Source organism: Ursus arctos, unplaced genomic scaffold (assembly GCF_023065955.2).
Source record: "Ursus arctos isolate Adak ecotype North America unplaced genomic scaffold, UrsArc2.0 scaffold_5, whole genome shotgun sequence".
Lineage (NCBI taxonomy): Eukaryota > Metazoa > Chordata > Mammalia > Carnivora > Ursidae > Ursus > Ursus arctos.
In genome coordinates, this window is record NW_026623067.1 from 13,330,092 (window position 1) to 13,352,705 (window position 22,614).

The 22,614-nt window shown below is 51.6% G+C and overlaps 1 protein-coding gene across 1 annotated transcript in view; it reads left to right on the forward strand.

Moving 5' to 3' along the window:
- Positions 1 to 3,686: 3,686 nt before the first annotated feature.
- The window catches only part of RASGEF1C (RasGEF domain family member 1C), a 32,451-nt gene continuing 13,523 nt past the window's right edge, over positions 3,687 to 22,614 (forward strand). The window contains exons 1-6 of the mRNA XM_026507710.3: positions 3,687 to 3,863; positions 4,019 to 4,141; positions 5,340 to 5,477; positions 11,514 to 11,714; positions 12,785 to 12,859; positions 21,571 to 21,660. Coding sequence (XP_026363495.1) covers positions 3,687 to 3,863; positions 4,019 to 4,141; positions 5,340 to 5,477; positions 11,514 to 11,714; positions 12,785 to 12,859; positions 21,571 to 21,660 — 804 coding nt within the window. The remainder of the gene's footprint in view (positions 3,864 to 4,018; positions 4,142 to 5,339; positions 5,478 to 11,513; positions 11,715 to 12,784; positions 12,860 to 21,570; positions 21,661 to 22,614) is intronic.

A 22,614-nucleotide genomic window follows, 5' to 3' on the forward strand; every position in this document is an offset into this window, starting at 1 on the left:
TTATCTGCTCCAATAAGCAGATGGCACTCCGTGTGCGGTTTTCTCTCCTTTAGCACTGAGCCTCCCTCACCACCACCCCAGTGGCAGCAGGCGCCCCGCTAACAGGTGCACGGGAACGTCCTTGTCCGTCTCCTTTTGTTCGCGGTCTGGGGCGCTCTGGGTTTCATGTGCTGCTTACAGTTTCTGCCGAAGCAAACTCTTTCCTCTTTACCTCCTTAGATGATTTTCTTGGGATACATTTCCAAGGATTTGATTGAGGTGCAAGGGCACTAATCGAACATAAGGCCATTGGCACATCGAGCCAGACCTTGCACAACATAAGGGGCCGTGACCAGGCACAGCCCTGCCCCGCGGTGTTTAAAGGGCAGCTTCAACACACCTGCTCACACCGGGGGTTTGTAACGGGGGCAAAGCAGAGGCCTACTGGAGTCCTACTGTGCACGCGGCTGCACACACACGGAGCCCCGTGCCCCCAGCACGGCAGAAAGAGCAAGAACTTGAAACCGCTCTTCAGAGGGCACAGGCAGGGTCCCCCTGCCTGCTGGTCCCCCAGTGTCCCCATGTGTGGTGAGCCCCTCGGGCTCAGACCCCGTCTCTGCCCGCCCAGGACCCCCAGCCCCCCACCCCCACCCCTGTCCTGTGTGTGGACACCATGCAGGCTGTGTTCGCAAAGACACGGATTGGAAGGCTTCCTGGTGATTTCAAGGACTTTCAAGGGAAATTGTGACAAGAAACCATTTTCCCATCATCACTGGCTTTTTGTGTGTGTGTGTGTGGTAAAATTGTGGTCAAATACACATAACATAAAATCTACCATCGTAGCCATTTTTAAGGGTACAATTCAGTGGTATTAAATGCATTTGTATCGTTCAGCGTCCGTCCCCACCGTCCATCCCCACCACCCCTTACTGCTTGCGAAACTGAAATTCTGTCCCCGTTACATACTAACTCTCCCCCTCCCCCCACCCCTGGCACCACCATCCGCTCTCGTCTATGAACGTGACTGCTCTAGAACCTTCTATAAGCACAATCACACAGTGTTTGTGTAGCCCGTGTCAGAATCCCCTTCCTTTTCATGGCTGAATACTATTCCATTGTGAGGATAGCCCACATTTCGTTTATCCGTTCACCTGTCGACGGACACTTGAGTTGTTTCATCATTGGCTTTTAAAAATTACCCCTGAACATCCAAACCATGGACTACCATGAGACCGTTAAAAAAAAAAAACCAAAAAACACAAAGACTCTCTGTCCTTCAATGGAAAGCTCTCCAAAATACATTGTTAGGGAAAAGAGCACAGGAGAACATGTGCAATGTGCTAATAAAGACAGAAAAGGGAGAATATGTATTTCTACTTCTTTGTCCTTGCGTAAGGAAGCTCTGGAAAGATAGGAGCCGAATACAAGCAGTTCCTTGTGGGACGGGGCGTATGAGGGTGGGGGGCTCTATCTTCACGTGGCTGTGTTTTTGCACAACGGGCATGCAATGCCCCTACCACCCTGCACTCTCCCTGATCCCCTGCTCGGTCCCTCAGTGCTGTCCCTCCAGGACACACAGCCTGGCTCCTGCCACCGGAGCCCACACTCCCATGATCACAGCATGCTGCCCCCCACCCCGCTTGGCTGAGCTTTGGTACACGCTGGGCCCCCTGGCCTGGCAAGTGTCTAGGTAGACTGCCTCCTGCCCTCAGTCCTCCGCACAGACCGCAGCACCCCTCCTCCAGCTGGAGGAAGAAGGGGGCTGGTCTGTGCCTCCAGGGGTCCCCACATGGAAGCCAGGGATGGGCTCCCGCGGCCCCATGCTTATCAGCACACCTGCAGCAAGGGGCAGGCAGATGGGTGGGCCAGCACCGCACTCTGACCACACCTACCCTCTCTAAAGGGAGCCATTACCACCCTCTCCCCTCGCCTGGGCGCACCCTCAGCGCACATGTCTCAGTGGGACAGTCTGTCTGTTCACGGCAGCCTGAGTGCTGTCCGCATCCCACCACAAGCTCTGAGAGATCCTGCCCGGCCCATGGTACCTAGAATGGAGTCAGTAGCCACTCCACACAATAGCCCAGGGAGGGAGGGACCCAGAGACTGCAGCAGGAGGACAAGCCCATCCACAGAGACCCCGGCCGGGGCCCAGCTGGGGATGCCATGGGTGGCTGGAGGCCGGAGGGGTGACACCGGCAGCCTGCCCGCTCTTTGGGCATCCCTTGGATCGCGATGGTTCTGATCCCCAGCCCCACTCCAGCCTCCAGCATGAGCCTGTCGCTCCAGAGCAGGGCTGAGTCTGAGCCCACCCCCCTCCCCATGTGCCCAGCATCCCGCATCCAGCCCCCAGCAGCAGGCCAGGCCTTGAGGTGTTCTGGGGGCCTCCCAGCTCATCTCTTGAAGTGGTAGCATCCTGACCTCCCCAGAGAGGCTTCTCCCACACTGTCTGGTAGACCACCCTGCCATGCAGAGAGGTTTTCAGAATTACCTCCACCCGAGCTACTGGCTCGTCTTTGAGAAAATCGGACTAGGATCCAGGGCAGCCCCAACACTGCAGAGAGAAGGTGCCAGGTTCCCAGCAAGAGACACCACCCTTTGCCAGCCTCGCATGGGTTCTGTCTTGTGCAATTAGGCTCAGACTCCGGGCCCAGGGCATGAGTCCCGTCCCCCCAGAGCCGCCCACCACTCCCCAGTGAGCGCAGGCAGCCCCCCGAGAACCCACATGCACAGCAGCCTCCCCACCAGGTTTGCAGAAGGTGGTTTGGTGACATTTTACAGTTTGGTCAGCTGAAAACTGAATACTTCCAGCTTTACCAGGGAGGGGAAAAAAAGTCGCCGCTGTCCCTGGGGCCAGGGCTGTGCAGGCTGCCATCCACACCAGTTCCCATGCTGCCCCCCATGCTGTGACCCGGTCCTTGTACACCCTCAGGACAGCCCTCCTGTGGGCCCCCTCCAATCCCCAACATCAGCTCTGACTCTGCACATGCCCGTCTCCACTTTGAGAGCCAGGGCACCAGGGGTCAGGAAAGACAGAAATGGACTGGGTCCCCCGTCTGCCATGGGGGCAGCACAGGCAGAGTGAGCAGGGTGATGGGGAGACTCTGTCCCCGGAAGGTCCCTGTTGTGAGCCTGCGGGACTCCACGGTTAAGAATGTGGGGTGACTTCAATGTCATGGGGAATGCTGGTTAGACAGACACAGGCGTGGCCAGGACTCACTGCCATGAGTGCTCTGAAGGCTTAGTTCAGGAAGACTTGCCCTGGGGGATACGTGGGAGAACCCACGAGAGGAGATGCAGGTCCACAGCCTGAGCTTGGAGGCGCGCCTGCTGTGGGCCAGACCCCTGACTGGGTGCCGGCTCCAAGTGTGTGCCCCGAGCCCTGCCTTGAGGAGATGTGGGTGGAGAAGTCACCCTACAAAGAGCCATAGGCGAATTGTCTAAGCCATGTCAAAAACAACCTTCCCTGGGGGTAGGAGTAGAAAAAGTCAGTCCCTAAGTGACTTGGACCAAGAGTGGAGGAGGGTTGGTTCCTGGGGATGCTGTGCTCGGGGGCAGGGATCCCTCACAGCCCTCCCAGGAAGCGATCACTGGGCTTGGGTGGGTACCAAAGTGCCTGGAGGAGGCGGAGCCCACCCAGCCAGGAGCCCAGAGGACTGGCGGGCCCCAGTCCAGGTGTGCCTCAACTGCTCCTTTTACTGCAGACAGGCATGCCCCGGACACTGAGCGCCTCCGACATGGTCACCCCCGGCAGCCTTGGCCCACCCCCCACCGAGCCCACGGATGGCGAGCAGGCCGGGCAGCCCCTCCTGGATGGAGCTCCGTCGTCAGCCTCCCTGGACACCCTGATCCAGCAGCTGGTGCCCACGACTGACTACTACCCCGAGGTGGGTGACCCACCCAGCAGGGGGAGGGGCATTAGAGTGGGCTGTCTTCCACCACGCATGGGGGAGACACTAGGGCTGGGGCTGGGCTTGGACCCGAGGGCACAGCCCTGCCGTGCCTTTGTGAGCACACGCTGCCTTTCTCTGTGTCCCCCCAGAAAGCCTACATCTTCACCTTCCTCCTGAGCTCCCGCCTCTTCATCGAGCCCCGGGAGCTCCTGGCCCGGGTCTGCCACTTGTGCATTGAGCAGCAGCAGCTGGACCAGCCGGTGCTGGACAAGGTGAGGGGCAGGGTGGGGGGCCCCCCAGTGTACAGGCACTCCTGACACGCCCTCACGCATCAGCCTCTTGGAGTGGCAGTGACTGTCCCCATTCTCCTGAGCAGGAGCCTACAGGGGGTTTCTGACTTGTATGAGGCCCAGAGCTAGAAGGGACAGAGTTGGAAATTTTACCCAGGTGCTGTTTTCCACTGCCCTGTGGGAGCCCCTGAGCTCACAGCACCCCGAGATCCGGGCCTCCAGAGCCCCATCAGTAGGACCCTTGCCATCTGGGATGGTCCTGAGGTATCTGCTGGGCTTTCTGCCCTCAGCACACTCTGTTCCACCCTCCCTTCCTCTGTGGGGTCCGCTGATGGCCTAGCCTTCCTCTGTCCCCGGCCAGATCCCACGGGCTGTGACTATTTATGGGTGTGCCCATCGGGGTCTGATGCTACAGTGATACAAACCCAGCTTCAGCTGGCCTAAGGCAAAGGGACTTCACTGGCTCATGGAACTGCGAAGTGTCGCATACCACGGGCCCCTCGGGCTCAAATGACCCCCACGGAAACGCAGTCTTTCTCCCTCCGACCCTCTGCTCCATTTTCCTTGGGGCCAGCCTCACCCTCACTCTGGCAGGTTCTCCCTGCCCAGGGACAGACGGCCTCTGCTACTCCAGGCTTACCATCCACTCTCCCCAATTCCAGTGGCAACAGCAAGCCGCGCTCTAAATAGGTCCCGAGAAGAGTCCCGATCTCATTGGCTTAGCTTAGGCGACATGCCCATCTGTGAGCCAATCACTGTGCACGATAGGGGTGTGCCATGTTGTCATTGGCCAGCACTGATCTGGGCTCCTGCCAGGGGGCCTGAGGCGAGGTAAGCTGCCCCTGAACCCCAAGGGCTGGGAATGAGGGAGACGGAAACCCCCAAAGCAAACTGAGATGTTATCACCACAGAGAGGGAGATGGGATGCCCAGCGGGCAAAAACAACATAGGATCCTCCCCCAAATCTGTGTCTGTCCCCCTCTGTTCCCCTGTGGTCAGCCCCCATCCCTGTGTCACGTCCCTGGCACCTGCCACAGACCTCCCTTGGCTGCCAGCGGCGCGGCCCGGGTAGCGCGACCCCGACAGAGCATGCGCAGTGCGTGGTTGATGCAGCGGCTGATGGGGCCCCGCCTCCAGGCACCTGTCACCTTGTGCAGACGCTCCTTGGCTCGCCTTGCAGGCCCGGGTCCGGAAATTTGGCCCCAAACTGCTCCAGCTGTTGGCCGAATGGACGGAGACATTCCCGCGGGACTTCCAGGAGGAGTCGACCATCGGGCACTTGAAGGACGTGATGGGCCGCATTGCCCCCTGTGACGAGGTAGGCAAGCCCAGCGCAAGTCCTACACCCTGCCTGCACCCCTACACCCGGGACCTGAGCCTGTTCCTGGGGCCAACCTCAGGGTCCTCATCTCCCTGTCTGTGCACTGCAGCCCCTCTAAAATCGGCCCCTTTCTGCCCCATCAGGAAATCAGGCCCTATAGAGCTGGCAGGGAACCCAGGCCTCCAGTTCCAGGCCTGGTCTCTTGACCTATCTCCTGTCTTGCCTTCATACATGGCATCGGATGGCAGGCAGGAAGGACCCACTCACGGGCTCTTGCGACCAGGCCCTTGGCCAGTGACCCATTAGGTTGGCCTGGAGGGCCCTAGTTGGGGCAGAGGAGGAAAGAGCCCCCCCCCCCCCGCCCCCCGTGGCTGAAACCACATCCCAAGGTAAAGCAGCCCTTGTGGCTTGGAAAGCAGCCAGTGGGGTAAGCATCAGGCACCCCACATCCTGCCCTGTTCTCCCAGCTGCCTTACTCTGGGGAAGACACTGAAAGGTCAAAGGCAGACAAACATTCCCACCTCTCAGGATTAGGGTCAGAACACAGAGAAGGACCCTGCAAAAGGGATGGAGGTCTCCTGGTAAACTTAGAAGGGGCAGGTTTATCAGAATCTCTGGAGTAATTCTGTGGCCAGCACTGATGCTGCTACCCTAGGAGAGAACGTTGAGGGGAATGCAGGTCAATTGCCCTGGGAGCTAGTCATGTGCCTCAAAGTGGGTCCGAACACGGCAGAGCCTGGTGCTTGTGAAACAAAGGAAAACTGCTAAGGCAGGATGGGCCATAGAAGCCATAAAGCAGAGAGGAAGACCTTGCCCGTGGGCCACTTCACATAGCAGACAAGTGACTTAACCACTCTGAGGGCTCAGTGAGATGAGGGTCATCTCTTCCCCCTCCTTTTCCTCCTTCTCCTTCTTCTCCTCCTCCTCCTCCTCCTCCTCCTCCTCCTCCTCCTCCTCTCCATCTCCTCCATCCATCTGGGGATCCTGACACTTGGCTTAGGCTGCAGCAGGAAATGGAGTCAGAGAAGGCTCAATGATTGGATGAATCAGGAGGGACAAGTAGAAGCAGGGAGGGAGATGCTGGCGGGCTGGATGGTAGATAGTTGGCTACCTTGATGGATGGGTGGAGGGGGGAAGAGAGACATTTGAGTATTCGGATAGGCAGGTGGATTTTTAGTATGAGTGGATGTGAAAAGATTGATGGGTGGGGGGTGGATAGATGGACAGATGGGAGGATTTGGAGGGTGGGTGGGTGGATGGATGAATATGGATGGATGGATGGATGGTTGGATGGATGGATGAGTGGATAGATAGATGGGTGGGTGGTTGAGAGGTTGGGTGAATAAGGACAGACAGGTGAATGGATGAATAAGGATGGATGGGTGGGTGAATGAATGAGTGAATAAGAATAGATGGATAGATGGGTAGACGGATGGATGGATGGATGGATGGATGGATGGATGGATGGATGGACAAGTGGATGGATGGATGGATGGATGGATGGATGGATGGATGGATGGATGGACAAGTGGATGGATGGATGGATGGATGGATGGATGGATGGATGGAGTGGAGGGTATGCAGGAGGAGGAGAAACCAGGCTCCTGCTTCAGCCCCCTCACCCCAGGAGGTCTTCAGCAGAATGAGATCTGAACCACTGACAAGACAGAATCATCCACCCTGGTCAGTCCTATCTCTGCCATTGGCGGAGCCATTTCCAAGGCTGACCCTGCCCTTCCAGCTGCAGTGGTGGGGATGGGTGTAAGTCCTGGGCTGGTTTCCTAGGGAAACTGGGCCTCCTCGCTGACCCCTTGAGAAGCTGTCAGGCCTGCCACCAGGGTGTGCCGGGAAATCTTTTCTAACCACCCCATGGATGAGGAATGAGCGAGGCCTAGGAAACGCTGTCGAGAGCAGCCATCCGCCAGGTGTGGGTTTTCAGAGCAGACATAATTCACTTGAAACATTCTCATTCCTCCCCTTGGGATCCAATCAGGTGTGCTGAGCAGTGTGGGCTGCAACGAGGGTTCCCTGGCCCCCACCCCACCCACCCAGGCCCAAGTTCCTTGTGTCTTTGAGATCCTCAAGTTGCCCTTGCCCAGAGAGCAGCCACTCCAAAGGGCATGTCCTCTGGGTGCTGCCTCCCCTTTCCCCGAGGCTGCAGGTGGACCGTGGGTTGCTCCCCTCCCGGCACAGACGGCCAAGGGCTCGGCCCGGAAAGGAGCTGGTGACTGGTCTGACCAGGCAGGGCCACGATAGGACTCGGAGCATGGGGTCTGGATCAGAACGCCTGTGCCCACTCAGACCCCGGCTCAGAAAGCACAGCTGTGTGACCTCGGGCAAGGTGCTTCACCTCTCTGAGTTTCAGTCTCTTCAACAGCAAAACAGAAGACAATCGTTACCACCACACAACTTTGCAGCGAAGAGTCCCTAAAGTCACATGCGTTCTTGTTTTGGCACTTGGTAATTGTAAGCTATGATGGGGAACAAATGATTCCCAAAATTCAGGTGTATGGGGCTTATTTTTAACTTTTGTGGAGTTTTTATTGTGGATCATACCAAGCATTCACAAACACAGAGAATAACAACCTGAACTCCCGTGTATTCATCACCTAGGCTCAACAATTATCAACATTTTGCCAAATTCACTTCTCCTGTCCCTTCACACACTTCCGCCTCCCTCCAAATTATTTTTAAATATTATATCTTTGGCTCCAAGAACATTTCAGCATTTTCCTGTAAAAGATTTCTCATACAGGGACCGGATCAAATGATATAAAGTGCCCTGCACGAGTCAGTGAAATGTTTTCAGAGCTGTGTGTCTTTGGGCAAGTTCCTTAGCCTCTCTGAGCCCTGAATGTCTTTTTATAAAGAGGGAGGGTGATAAGGGCTGTGAGATAACAGTGGGGCTCAGGGAAGAAGAGAAAACAGCACAGGGCCAGGGGCAAGGGGGCTTCCCCATGGAGGGCCGTGGAAGGTGGCACTTCCGTCTTACATGCTGCTCCCTCTCCCGACCCCCATGGTCTCCCTGCACTGCTCACCACCTCTCAGCATCTGGGAACAGAAGGCCAGAGAGGAGCTGCAAAGGCCCTTCTCCATGACTGGACATGGAAGCCTTCCCAGCACCCGGCCACTGCACCGAGATACCTGCTTGGGGCCACCCCGGGCTAGCCAGGGGACCCCGCCTTGGAGGGGCTACCGGTAGGTTGGACTCAGCAGTTTCGGCTCAGGGAGGCCAGGGCTGAGGCTGAGGGGGAAGCCAGGGGAGGCCCAGAGGTCACAGCTCCAGTAAAGGGCGGCTGCAGAGGAAGCTGATACCATGGGCCCCCCTGGGGATGGCCTTGCTTTCCCATTCCCACGACTATCTGCTGGGCCAACCCTGCTGCCCTCGGAGGCTCCCCCCCCCCACCGCCCAAGGGCACAGGGGATGCGAAGCTAGCAGGGACAACAAACTGGTGGCAGGTGCGGAGCTCCCGCCCACGCAGGGTGGGCTGAGCCCATTGCAAGTCAGCCTGGGCTGGCTCAGGTGGGATTTTCGAGAACTCCAAAGAACAGCAGCCCATGACTGTCCAGCCAGAGACAAGGTCTAACCATGGATGGCCAGGAGGCACCTGGAGAGCCACAGCCTTCACCTTGGATGACCTCTGACTTGAAACCCAGCTCCATGTATGGGGCAGGTGGCTCCGCAGAAACGGGTGGCCTCAGGCAGGCTATGAGGGGTGGAGCTCTGCTGCACTTGGCATGCCCCCGTGCTCTGGAATGTGCCTTCCTGACAGGGACAAGGGACAGCCTCAACATTCTCAGAGCTGGGTCTCTCCGTCTGCTCAGACGAACCCAGATCTCTCAGCCTCTATCCACAAGGGTGTAGGAATCACGAGAAAATGAGAGAGGAACCACCATACCATCCCCCTGTTCAGAGGGGCGTGCAGAAGATTCAGGAAAGAACCAACAGACGAGCTTGAGGTTAACACCGCCGGGTGAATTCTAAAGGAATTAGCAAGCAGAAAATGATCGGCATTTGGAGTGAATATTGGTTCAGTAGAAACAAGTCTTGTGAAATCATCTGCATATTTTTAAAGTAGGGTAAGCCCGTGGTTCTATCAAGCTCTAGGCACAGACACGCTGCACCTTTGACTTCAGGGGGGGCTCCGCGGTCTACACCGGCGAGGCTGACCAGCTAGAAGCCGGTGAAGGCCACGTCCATCCAGTCGGCACATCATGTGTGAGCCTCTCCCGTGTCCTTCACGCTGGGGATGAGCAAACAGTGACCCGGTGTAATCAGGAGGGTCAGTGATGGCCAGGAGGGGTGTGTGGGATGGGGGGCTTGAGGATACCCCTGGGCCTGTGCGCTGGGCGCAGGCGCTCCGGTCGCTGAGACAGGGATGCGGACAGAGAAGGCAGCTCTGGGCAAGGGGAGTGAGACGGCTACTTGCACACGTTGGGTCGAGGGGGCCCCTTGGCCGTGTGGCTCTGGAGATCCGAGAGGAAGCTGCACGTATAAAATGAATATTGTCCAAACACTGAATGACACTCTGGACATGACCCAGCATACCCAGGACCAAGGGACAGACTGAAGGGGAGGGGGCCAGACGGAAATGAGGAGGTGATCTCCAGCACGGAAGGATGGAAGGCTGACAGGAATGGGGCGGTGGAGGGGGCGTGGGGGAGGAGGGGACATGACGGCAGCATAGCCGCCCAAGAGAGGACAGGCTCAGTGTCGAGAGAGACGGGGGCCGGGGCAGGTGTTGGGGCTCACAGGATGGACCCAGCTCCCTATTTTCCCAGCACACAAATGAAGACCCCACTTTTGGACCCCGCAGAGCTGAGACAGGCTGTTCCTTCCACAGGCATTGGATGGAAGACTTGGACCTCAGTTTACCCACACACTGTCCAGCTGACCAGTGGGCCTGGCCCCCAGGGCTCCAGGAGCAAGAGTTAGGGTTCGGGTTCGGTTAGGATCACCAGGCTCCTGGCCTGGTTCCTGGGTCCTGAGGGCTCTGCCCATGGCCACTTGAGAGAGAAGCACTTCCATGAGTGGCAGGTGGCTGCTGACTTGGTCACCAGAGCCCGGGGCACCACCAGTGCTGGACTTCGATGGCCCCCGGAAGCCCTGTCAGACTTGGGGAAGTGTGGGGGCCCCCCCAGTGCACACTCGGCCCGCCATCCTCCCAGGCCCCTGGGGCTGCCGGGCACCCCGCCTGCCAGCCTGGTGGCTCATCATTGCCAGGAGGCCGGCCCCAGACACCCTCCCCTGCTCCCGAGCCAGCTCCTTGCCTTGTGGGGTTGAATCAACCTCTGGGGGGGGGGGCGGCCATTGGCTGACAAGTTCGGGGGCTCCTTCTGTGGATTACTGACCAACCCTTTGGGAGCGGTGGCTCTCAAGCTTAGTAAACACAGCCAGTCTGATGGTGCCCTCCCTGGAAACAGCGGTCTCTAAGGGGAGAATAATCAGTTTCCCTGTGGGTGTGGGGGGACAGGTGCCCCTCCAGGGTGGGGCCATGGCCTTTCTTCCCTGCACCCCATCCAGGGCAGCCCAAAGCAAGCATGCATCTGTCCGAGCTGCGCGGTGACACTTTTGTCCGTGGAAGTAGTTATTAAAGGCCCACCATGTGCCCAGAGCCAGGCCCTGCTCTGCCAACACAGAGAGGGGCACACAGGCCTTCCTGTCCCCCCCCAGCCTGTCATTCTAGCGGGGCAGTAAACAATCCCGGGCATCTCCCACAGTGGTCCTGTAGGGAAATCACATAGGGTGACCTGGACCAGAACCATTGGTGCCCAGATAGGAAGGCCCCTCTGAGTCAGGAGAGAGGAGGACCCCCCTGGAGGGGCCCCCAGTCTCCCTGGCAGCCCTGGACCCCGGCCGCCCTCCCTGACAGGTGCTCTTCTCAGCTTTCACTGGTAATCCTGCAGCCTCTCCCCGCCGCCTGGGACTGGGTGCTGCTTCCGGGTGGGGACAGGGCCCGGCGCAGGTAGCCACAGCTCCCACCCCGGTGGTCCTGCTCCGGCATGAGCGCATCTCCTCCCGCCCCCCTGCAGGCGTACCGGAAGAGAATGCAGCAGCTCCTGCAGGCTCTGCACCAGAGGCTCGCCGCCCAGGGCCAGGGCCCAGAAGGCCTGCTGGGTGCCGACAAGCCCGTCTCCTACAGGACCAAGCCGCCAGCCTCCATTCACAGGGAGCTCCTCGGCGTCTGCAGTGACCCCTACACTCTGGCCCAGCAGCTGACCCACGTGGAGCTGGTGAGCAGGCCCGGGCCGTCCTCTAGCCAGACCCAGAGCCGGGAACCACTGAGAACCGGCCATCCCCGGCCCCGCACCTCGTGTCCACGTAACCCAGGGCTGGAGCCTGTCACCACAGGGCCAGCCGGGCACCTCCAGGATGCCCAGGCTCTGGAACAGTCTCTTGCCATTCCAACAGGAGGGCCGGACGTGCTAGGCCTGCCCAACTTGGACCCCTGGGCTGCCTGAGAGTCTGGACCCAGGACAGAGGCGCTGGGTTCAAATACTGGCTCTGCCACCACCCACCACTAGTGCCTTCCCCCACTAGGCCTCAGTTTCCCCATCTAGGACTCCCAGACACACTGCACCCACCCTAGCCTTCCAGAGAAGTCCAGATAGGCCTTCCTGCGTGTGAAGGGGATACCCCAGCCTAGCCTCCAGCATGTTGGCTTCCTTGTAGATGCAGAGGCCAAGGGGCCTTCTTCCGAGAGAAGGGAAGTGGGGTGTAGGTTTCTTCTCTTTTAAACCTCCCCCATTTATGACTCCCTTACTGCTTTCTGGCACTATACTCACAACTTCATGTGCCCTATCTCATTTCATCTTCCCACACCCTGCCAGGTAGGTGCAATTATTATTCACTTTGCACCAATGAGGAAACTAAGGTCCAGAGAGGTTAAGAGACTTGCCTGAAGTCACACAGTAGAAGGGACAGAGGCAGGATTTGATTCTGACCCAGACCTCCCCTGGAGGGAGCAGGTCATTTCAATTACCCAGTTTCGAGCCTGGTTTCCTGTGTATCACACCTCCCAAGCACTCCCTGTGGGGATCTTGCCTCCTGCCCCCCATGAACGTCAGCAGCCCCTGGGCATGGGAAAAGAGGGGTGCCTCCTTCAGGAGGATTTCAAGCTCTGTGACAACCCAGAATGGGGTTGTGGAGCCCTAGTGAGAAGGGCAGGTGTCCAGAGACCGTCCTGGGGTGGGCTGAGAGGCAGGGAGCCCGCAGGAGCACCATGCCAGGACTCCCCGGGGTCACCCCCCTCTCCCTGCACCTTCACCCCTTTCCCTGACTCCTCTTCTCCCTTCTGGTGCAGGAACGGCTACGACACATCGGGCCTGAGGAGTTTGTCCAGGCTTTTGTGAACAAGGACCCTTTGGCCAGTACAAAGGTAGAAGGCCCTTGGACAGGCTGTCCCACCAGCGACCCCCGCCCACTGGCCCCTCTGGGGAATGCCACGAGTGTCACCTGGGCGAGCTTCGGAGGCGCCCGGAGCAGAGCAGATGGGCTTTGAGGGGCTGTGTCCACTCCACCCGGGCCCCTCCAGCCCAACAGCCCTGAGTCCTGGGGAAGCCAGCTGGTCACCCACCCAGCGAGCGCGGAGGACAGGGTGAGCGCGGAGGACAGGGGTGAGCGCGGAGCCGAGGCCCCGGGGTCTCAAGGAGAGCGGAGCGCTCCCCAGGCACTCCCCAGACCCCCAGGCTCTCCCCCAAGCGTTTCGGTGGGCGCTGGTGCCCTCCAGCGGCCACCCGGGGTAGCGCGTGTGAGTTCGCGCTGCCCAGGGAAGGTAAGGGCGCGCTCTTCCCGCTAAGAGGTGCCGTGGGCCCTGGGCCACCGACGGTGGACAGCGCCCACACACGGGATTTCGGGTTTGCCCCTCCTAGGTCAGAACCCAACCAGTAGGGTGCCCTGTGCTTATCAACCAGGTTCAAGTCGAATCAGAACTGGAAACATTGTTGTCTTCTGCCCTCTGGCGTAATAAAAGAAGAGCAACTAAACTACGAATGCATTTTCACCTCGGATAAGCAAAGATAAAACACCGTGGGTGTGTCGGGAAAGACACACTCTCATACATGGCTGGTGGGGGGGATTGGCACAACGGCTTTGGGGGCGCAGTTTGGCAATAGCATCAACACTTGAAATGTACCCCCTTGACCTCAACTTTACATGCCTAAAAATTTGTCCTATGGATATACATACCCATATACACGAAGATGTATGCACAGAGATATTTGGGGTGTACTGTGGCTATTATGGCCAAAGGATGGACGCAAGCTACCTTAAAAATCCATGGGGGCTCAATTACAGGTTATAGTACACCCACACGTAGAATGCTATGGCTCTACTACAAAGAGTACGAGTGGCTAGAAGTAGAGAATAATTACCCAGATCCATTGTAGAGAGAAAAAAACTAGACCAAAGATCAGGGACGAAGAAGATGTGGCCATTTGTGTAACAACAAAAGGAGGGTGTGTGATACCTGTCTGTTTGCACAACACACGCGTGTAGACAATCTCTAGGAATACTGGTTACTCTTGGGGGCCCGGCACGAGGGTGGGGGTTGGAGTGGGAAGGAGTCTCGGCCACTCTCAGCGGGTTGTTTTTTAGGTTTGGTTTTGGTTTTGGTTTTGGTTTTTGGCCATCTCCAAGAATTCCTTTCTTATTGTCAAGTACATCAGAGATTGCCCGTGACCCCTCTTCACCCACTCTATGGTAGACGAACATTTGTGGTTGTTTCCAGCCTCTGGCTATTATAGATACTGCTGCTTCGAACATTCTTATACGTTTCCATGTACATCGGTGCCTATTTCTCTAGGGCATCAGTTCTCAAATGATTTTGGTCTTAGGACCCCCTTAAAAATCAGGAAGGACCCCGAAGAACTTTGGGTTATGTAGATCGTATCTGCCAATATTCACCATATTAGCCATTAAAACTGATAACTTTTAAAGATAATTATTTATTCAAAATAGCAATAATAACCTATCACATGTTCACATCAGTAATATATTTTATGGAAATAACTAGATTTTCCAAAGTAAAAAAATTACTGGGAAGGATGATATTGTTTTACAGTATTTTTAACCAATCTCTTTAATGATCAACGTAACAAAAAGAGAGTTGGATTCTCTTATCTGCTTCTGTATTCAGTCTCTGGACATACATTATTTGGGTTGAAAAATCCAACCTTTCACAAATATGTAGTTGGAAAAGGGAAGAGTATTTTACAGCCTTTTCAGATAAGTGAGTATTTGTCTTTGATACTAGGCTAAAACTCAGCAGGTGGTAGTTTTTTTTAAGATGAGTTGCAATTTGGAATCTGAAAATGTATCAGTGGACTTTCTGTTACATTAAAATCCATTGGTCCATCTTGCATCTTGAATGGATCTTTTACCCATGCGTGATTTTATAACATCATATGGTGGTCATTTGGAAAATATAAGTTCACCAAACCAGGCAGATCTTCCAAATGTTGGTACCTTTCATTACACAATATATTTTTTTAAAGATTTTGTTTATTTATTTTGACAGAGACAGCCAGCGAGAGAGGGAACACAAGCAGGGGGAGTGGGAGAGGAAGAAGCAGGCTCCCACTGGAGGAGCCCGATGTGGGGCTCGATCCCAGAACGCCGGGACCACGCCCTGAGCCGAAGTCAGACGCTTAAGGACTGCGCCACCCAGGCACCCCCTCATTACACAATATTTAAAAATCATATCCACTGATATCATTACTGATCTCATCCTTCCAAAAAAAGCCTTTCGGTATTGGGAAACTGTCAAGGTCACGGAGGGGGTTATATGTCTTCTTATAAGTTTCCAATTCTCTCTTGAAACTTTGAATTTTATCAGTGGTAACAAATACTATCAATTACTTCCTTGAAGGGACAGGCTTATTTTGTTGATTTTCAAGAAGATGTCAACCAGGGCACCTGGTGGCTAAGTCGAGTAAGTGTCTGACTTCGGCTCAGGTTATGGTCTCAGGGTCCTGGGATCAAGCTCCATGGTGGGCTCCATGCTCAGCTCTCCCTCTGTCCCTCTCCCACTCATGCTCACTCCATCTTTCATAGAAATAAATAAAATCTTGGGGCGCCTGGGTGGCTCATTCATTAAGTGTCTGCCTTCGGCTCAGAGCGTGATCCCAGAGTCCTGGGATCGAGCCCCGCATCAGGCTCCCTGCTCTGCTGGGAAGCCTGCTTCTTCTTCTCCCACTCCCCCTGCTTGTGTTCCCTCTCTCGCTGGCTGTCTCTCTCTGTCAAAGAAAAGAAAAGAAAAGAAAAGAAAAAAAAGAAAAAAAAAGAAAAGAAAAGAAAAGAAAAGAAAAGAAAAAAAGAAAAGAAAAGTCTTTAAAAAATACATATCAACCAAATACTAAAGTCTGAAAAAACCATAGTTGGTCAGTCTTTCTTTTGAGTAGAAATGGTGTTCCATGAGAAAAGTGGCCAGTTCTGCTCACAAGTCAATCCCACTAATGCTTTTCCTCAAGACCTGACTTCAGTATGCCCCAGAAATGCTTTTGTGTACTGCTCCGTCACACAGAATACTAACTAGATGTGTGCACAAGGATTGAGATTTCATAAGATTGAAAAGTTCGTCTCCTCGAGGACATTCTGAAGTCACACTCCATTTTTTTTCTTTGACTAGGAACGTGTGGTAGTGAAGAACGCAATGACCATGAATATTATTTGGTGACTGTGTTTGGGGCTAAGGTGGGAGCAATTTTACCCACTTGTCTTTTACACATCAGTACAAATGTCAACACAATGAAAGGACAATGACATTGTATGAACACAAAACTAGTTGTGCCCTTGGAGAACTGTCACTCCACAATATACCCGGGACGGAAGTCACAGGTGGGGCTGGGTGAGGCTGCCAGCAGGGAGGTAATCTTTTTCAGCATCCTCAATGACACTTGAAATTGTCAGACTTTCAAATGTTTGTCAAACTGTTCAAGGGAGCATCTTCTCCCGTGTTTTGAACATTCCTATTTTCTATGAAATGCCATCCAGTTTCCTATTGGTGGCTTGGTTTTTTCTTAGGGATTTTAAAGAGGTTTTTTGGTGGGTTTTAAAAATATATATATGTGTGTACTAGATGACTAATATATATGTACTCAATGACTATCCTTTGTCAGATGAACTGCAAATTTTCTCCTCCTGGCTTTTTTGCTTTTCGTTCTCGTTATTCTGTCTTTGGATGAGAAGGTGTTTTTAATTTTAACCTAGTCAAATTGACTAACCTTCCCCTTTATGGTTTTTTGGGGTGGGGCGGGGGCGGGGGGGGTGTTAAGAAATCCCTCCCTACTCCCTACCCAGGTCATAAAGATCATCTCCGATGTTTCTTCGAGAAGTTTTACTATGTTGCCCTTCACATTTAAGCCTTGGATTTGAAATTCACTTTGCAGCTATGGCTTGAGGTGGAGATCCATTTCATGGTTTTCCATACAAATTGCAAGTCTTCCTGCACCATTATCTATGGATCGTCTTGCCTGCCTATATGCCCTGACAGTTCTGTCATTGTCATATGTCAAGTCTGATCTACACGTGTGGGTGTCTGTTCTGTCCACTGGCCATTTTTCTGTCTCTGGATCAACATACGTGGTCTTCATTATTATGGTTGTATGCTTGGTGTCTTTTTCTCCCTATCTGGTGGAACAAACCCTCCGGTTCTTCTTTAGGAGTGGTTTGGCCATTCTTGGCCCTCTGTTTTTCTATTCAAAATTTTATATCCCTTGCCAAATTCTGTGAAAAATCCTACCAAGATTTTTGTTAGAATATATGAAATATGGGGCACCTGGGTGGCTCAGTCGTTAAGCATCTGCCTTCGGCTCAGGGCGTGATCCCAGAGTCCTGGGATCAAGCCCCACATCAGGCTCCCCTGCTGGGAGCCTGCTTCTTCCTCTCCCACTCCCCCTGCTTGTGTTCCCTCTCTTGCTGGCTGTCTCTCTGTCAAATAAATAAATAAAATCTTAAAAAAAAAGAATATATGAAATATGGACCAATTTGGGAAGAATTTTCATCTTCATGATACCAAGTCCCCCGACCCATACAAATGGTGTGGCCCACCATTTACTTAGATCTACTCCATAATACCTTTCTAATGTTTTATAACTTTCTCCATAAAAATATTAAACAGATTGTTAGATTCCCCCCCCGGGTTCCGTATGCATATTTTTGCATTATTTATGGCATCTTCTATTGTACTTATTTCTGAACTGCTTACGTAGTTTAAGGAATGTCATTAACTTTTATGTATCAACTTTATGTCTGACGATATTGTACATTCTTGTTAATTCTAACAGTTTTTCTGTGTTCTTTGGTGTTTTTTACATAGACAATTACATCATCTGGCAATAATGACAGTTTTGTTCCTTCCTTTCCAATCCTTATTCTTTTTATTTCTAGGGTAGTCAAACAGAGAATCCTCCACTGATATGAGACGCACATGAATGACAGATGGGTCCTGTTTCTTAAATCTCTGAATGTTGGGATTATTAGTTATTGCAGAATAACCCCACTGGGTCTGACCGATAGAATTTCTTTTTCTTTTTCTTTTTTTTTTTTAAGATTTTATTTATTTATTCGACAGAGATAGAGACAGCCAGCGAGAGAGGGAACACAAGCAGGGGGAGTGGGAGAGGAAGAAGCAGGCTCATAGCGGAGGAGCCTGATGTGGGGCTCGATCCCAGAACACTGGGATCATGCCCTGAGCCGAAGGCAGACGCTTAACCGCTGTGCCACCCAGGCGCCCCTAGAATTTCTTTTTCTTGCTTCTTGTGCTAACTAGTACCTCTGGCAAAATGTTAAATAGAAGTGTTGCTAGCTGGCATCCTTCTTTTGTCCTGATTTTAAACAGAATGCTTTTAACATGACACAATAGAGTATGATGTTTACTATGAGATTTTTTTTTTTTAGATGCTCGTTATCAGTTCAAAGAAGTCCCTGGTCCTACTTTGCTGAGAGTTCTTATCATGAGTGGTTGTTGCATTTTATGGACTACTTTTTCTGGGTCTATTAGCCTTATGTTCTCTTCCCTTTTAAACTGTTAACTGATTATTTATACAGTAGTCCCCCTCCTTATCCATGGCGTATATGTTCCAAAACCTCCAGAAGATGCCTGAATCCATGGATGGTACTGAACCCTATATATACTACATTTTTTCCTTTACACACATACTTATGATAAAGTTTATAAATCAGGCACGGTAAGAGATTAACAACAATAACTCATAATCAAATAGAACAATTGTAACAATGTACTCTAATAAAAGTTATGGATATGTGGCCTCCTCTCTCAAAATATCTTTTGACATTGTACTCACCCTTCTCCCTGTGATGATGTGAGATGAGAAGACACCTACGTGATGAGATGAAGTGAGGTGAATAACATAACCATTGTGATGCAGTGTTAGACTACTACTGATCTTCTTGCTTCTGGACCGTGGTTGATGGCAGGTAATTGAAACCACGGACAGCAAACCATGGATAAGGGGGAACTATTGTATTAGCCGATTTTTTCTTTTTCAGTGTTGAGCTAACCTTGCATTCCTGGAATAAATGAAACTGGGTTGCGATCCTTATCTTTTTCCTACATCCTCAGGCTCAGTTTTCTCTTGTTTTGTTTAGGATTTCTGCAACCATAATCATACAATGGACCTTTCATTTTCCTTTCTGTCCCTGTTCTTGTCTTGTCTTTGTTTTCTCTCTCCCTGTTCTCTGTTCTGTGTGATAGACTGAATTACCTGTTCCTGGGACCATTTGTTAGAATTTGCCAATGAAACCATCTGAGCCTGGTCTTTCCTTTTAGGGAAGACTTTTATGTACCCATTCAAGATTTTCCTTGTTTTAGTAATTATAGGACTATTTAGGCTTTCTATTTCTTCTTTACTCTACTTTTTAATTTCTATTTTTCCAGAAATTTGACTCAGTCTTCCTTCTTTATAGACACAAAGTTATTCACAATACTCTCTAGTTATCTTTCCATTTTTCACCTTCATATTTACCTCAATATTCTTTGTATTTACTTCTCTCTTTGTTTCTTCATCTTGCTAAGTGTTCATCAATTTTATTCGTCTTTTCAAATAAAGAGCTTCTGGCTTTGTTGATTCTCTGTGTTGCGTCTTTCTTTAGTATTTCAATTTTTTCTCTAATCTTTATTATTTCCTTCCATCTGCTTTCTTTGGATTCTTTTTTGTTATTCTTTTTTTGTTATTATTATTCTTTTTCTAATTTTTTATGTTGGACATTCAGCCCATTTTTATCCTTTCTTCCATCCTAATAAAAGTATGAAAGACTATTCATTTCTTTCTAAATATATTTTTTATTTGCACCCTCAAAATTTTGTTTATCAGCATTGTCATTTTAATTTCTGTGACTATTTCATCTTAGACCCATAGATTATTTTAAAATGTGTTTTTAGATTTCTGACTATTTGAAAAGAATACCCATTCTCATATGATTGAGTGCTGGCAGGCTTCTATACTTGTCCGTTAATTCAACTATGTAAATCGTGTTGCTCAATTTATATTTATACTGCTTTTTTAATCTCCATAATCTATGAATTGCTGCCTTTGTGTTAAAATCTTCCATTGTGGCAGTAAGATTTGATTTCTCCCTATAAAGGAGTTTACCTTTCTGACTATATTAGCTCCATATTTTGAACCGATGTTGTTAGGCACAAGCAAGTTTAGATTTGTGACGTATTCTCGATTAATCAAACCTTTTATCATTATGTGGTCACCCTTGAATCTCCTCTGATGCTCTTTGTTTTAGAGTCTTTTTCTTTTTTTGCCTTAAAATCTATTTTGTCTAATATTGGTATAGCTATGTGGTATTCATCATATATATTTTTCCATTTTTTTACTTATATGTCTTTGGGTTTGTGGGGTGCCACTTGAAAATAGCAAGTAGCTGGAGTTTTAAAATTGAAGCAATTGTAATTACCGACTTATATGGATTAGGTTTTACTGCCTTCACTTGTCTTCCCACCCCTTCCCTGTCTTTTCTCCTCCCTACTTTACTTCTTTTGGATTAATAGATCCCTCTGTCCATCTTCCCCTCTACTTACTGAAGGTCACACTGGCGATCTCAACATGGATATTTAAGTTAACTTAAGTTTAATCCTTTAAACTCTCATGCATTTATGCAGTTGAATACTCTACAACAATTGAAAATTTGTATTTCCAAAGGATATTTTATGGCATGTGAAAAGGTTCATGTGGAAAATATGGAAATATATATAGTTATATATAGATAGAAAGGTACACACATACAGTTGACTCTCATTATTTAACATGATTATATCCCATTATATTGACATGGAATTAGCAAATACCACTGCTCCCAAGGGAAATACAGAGTTAGGTTCCTTGCAAGCCTCCCACCACATTTGCATCAACCAGTCCATATATAGCCTTGCATTGTGTGTGTTTTGGCTCAAAGACACCTTATTTAATATATCTTGTTCTTCCAATGACATTGAACTCATAGCCAGCAGCACCATGACTCATGTCTGAGTGAAGCTTATCTAACACATATTTTCTCCGTAGGGCATATCACAGCCCTCGTGTGCTTAGGAACTGCAGAGCTGTGCTTGGAGCCGCTTTAAGCAGGGGACTCACCATCGCACTGAATAGACCACAAAAAAAGACAGTTGTTCACAGTATGGGAGCTGAAACGAGAAGGCACGTCGTCACTTAGCTCATCCTTAGCTGGGAATACACAGGCGCTTTGCATGACTCAGATTTTTTTGCCACCCTGCACATATCCATGAGTGACCGTGAAAGAGACCTAAGTAGTGATTTGGAGTTACAAATGAATTTTTAGGAAGCAGGCAGATTCACAAATACAGAGTCCATGAATAGTGACAACCAACTGCGTGTGGGGGTGTGTCTATACATACGTACTTACATATCAACATCATATTGAATTACATCTTTGCATGTATAGGAAAAAGACTGGAAGGATACACATCAAATCATTGGTATTTGTGGATGGTTTTGAGGTTTCAGCATTTTCCAGATTCTCTATAAGAATGAACGATGAACTGACTTCGTGTCCAAAAGTTATTGACAGAAAGACTGAGTGTGGTCCTTGTGTCTTTCCTAGCCTTGTTTCAGTGACAAGACTAACAATCTGGAGGCTTACGTGAAATGGTTCAACAGACTGTGCTACCTCGTGGCAACTGAGATCTGCATGGTGCGTAGAAAGCTGGGGGACATGACCCAGCATAGCCAAAGTTGGCAGGGGTCAGGGGGAGACCACCTGGAAGGGAACCAGAAGGGTATCTTGAGCCTGTTGGTGTCCAAGCCCAGGATCAAGCTGGGCACCTCTCTGGAATAGCAGGTGTCACCCAGCTTGCCGGCAGTGACATTTCCCCCTGGGTAGAGCCTAGCACGGATCCACTGGACTCCAACATGGGGCATCAGAGACTGCTTGCCAAAGGCGTGGGAGGCAGTTTACTGCTCTGCTGCGTGGCTCTGCTCCCTCCATCTGTGCCCGTCTGCCCTGGGTGGCCTGGGCCTGGCCTGCAGCCACACTGTGCTTGGCTCTCTCAGCATTTAGAGTAGAAGTGACCCAACCTTTAAGAACTGGGAGATTGCACATGCAAAGCCCAGGTCTCCGGCTTCTCCTGGAAAGCAGGAAGACTTGTGAGCCCTGAGCCAGAGGCCCGTGTCCCCAAGGCATGGTCCCTTGGGGCCAGACCTTGTCTACCCTCTTCTTTTCCTTGGAGTAGAGGGAGCCTCCTCCAAGCCCCCTCTCGCCATCGGGTGAAGCCCTGGGGCCATTTGTGCCAGGGAAACATCAGAGGCCACATAGGTAGCGGGTGGGGCTGTCCGGGAGTAAACGCTGAGATAGAAATTGGAATACCAAAGAAAGGGCAGAGGCAGGGCCGCTCAGAAGGAGAAGCTGGTCTGCGATGCCTCAGTCCCAGGAGCACTTCCTGCTGAAGGTCCACAGCAGGGTGCAGTGCTCGACCTCTGGCCCCCTCCTTGTCCGGCCATTGCTGTCACTGTGCAGGCTGCCCAGGAAGGGCAGGAAGGAGAGCAGGCAGGAGGTTTTCCGAAGGGGGTTTGGGCAGCATGTCTCACATGTCTTGGTAAAGACCACCGCTGCGAAGTAAGCACGCAAAATCCAAACGGGAAGAACGCA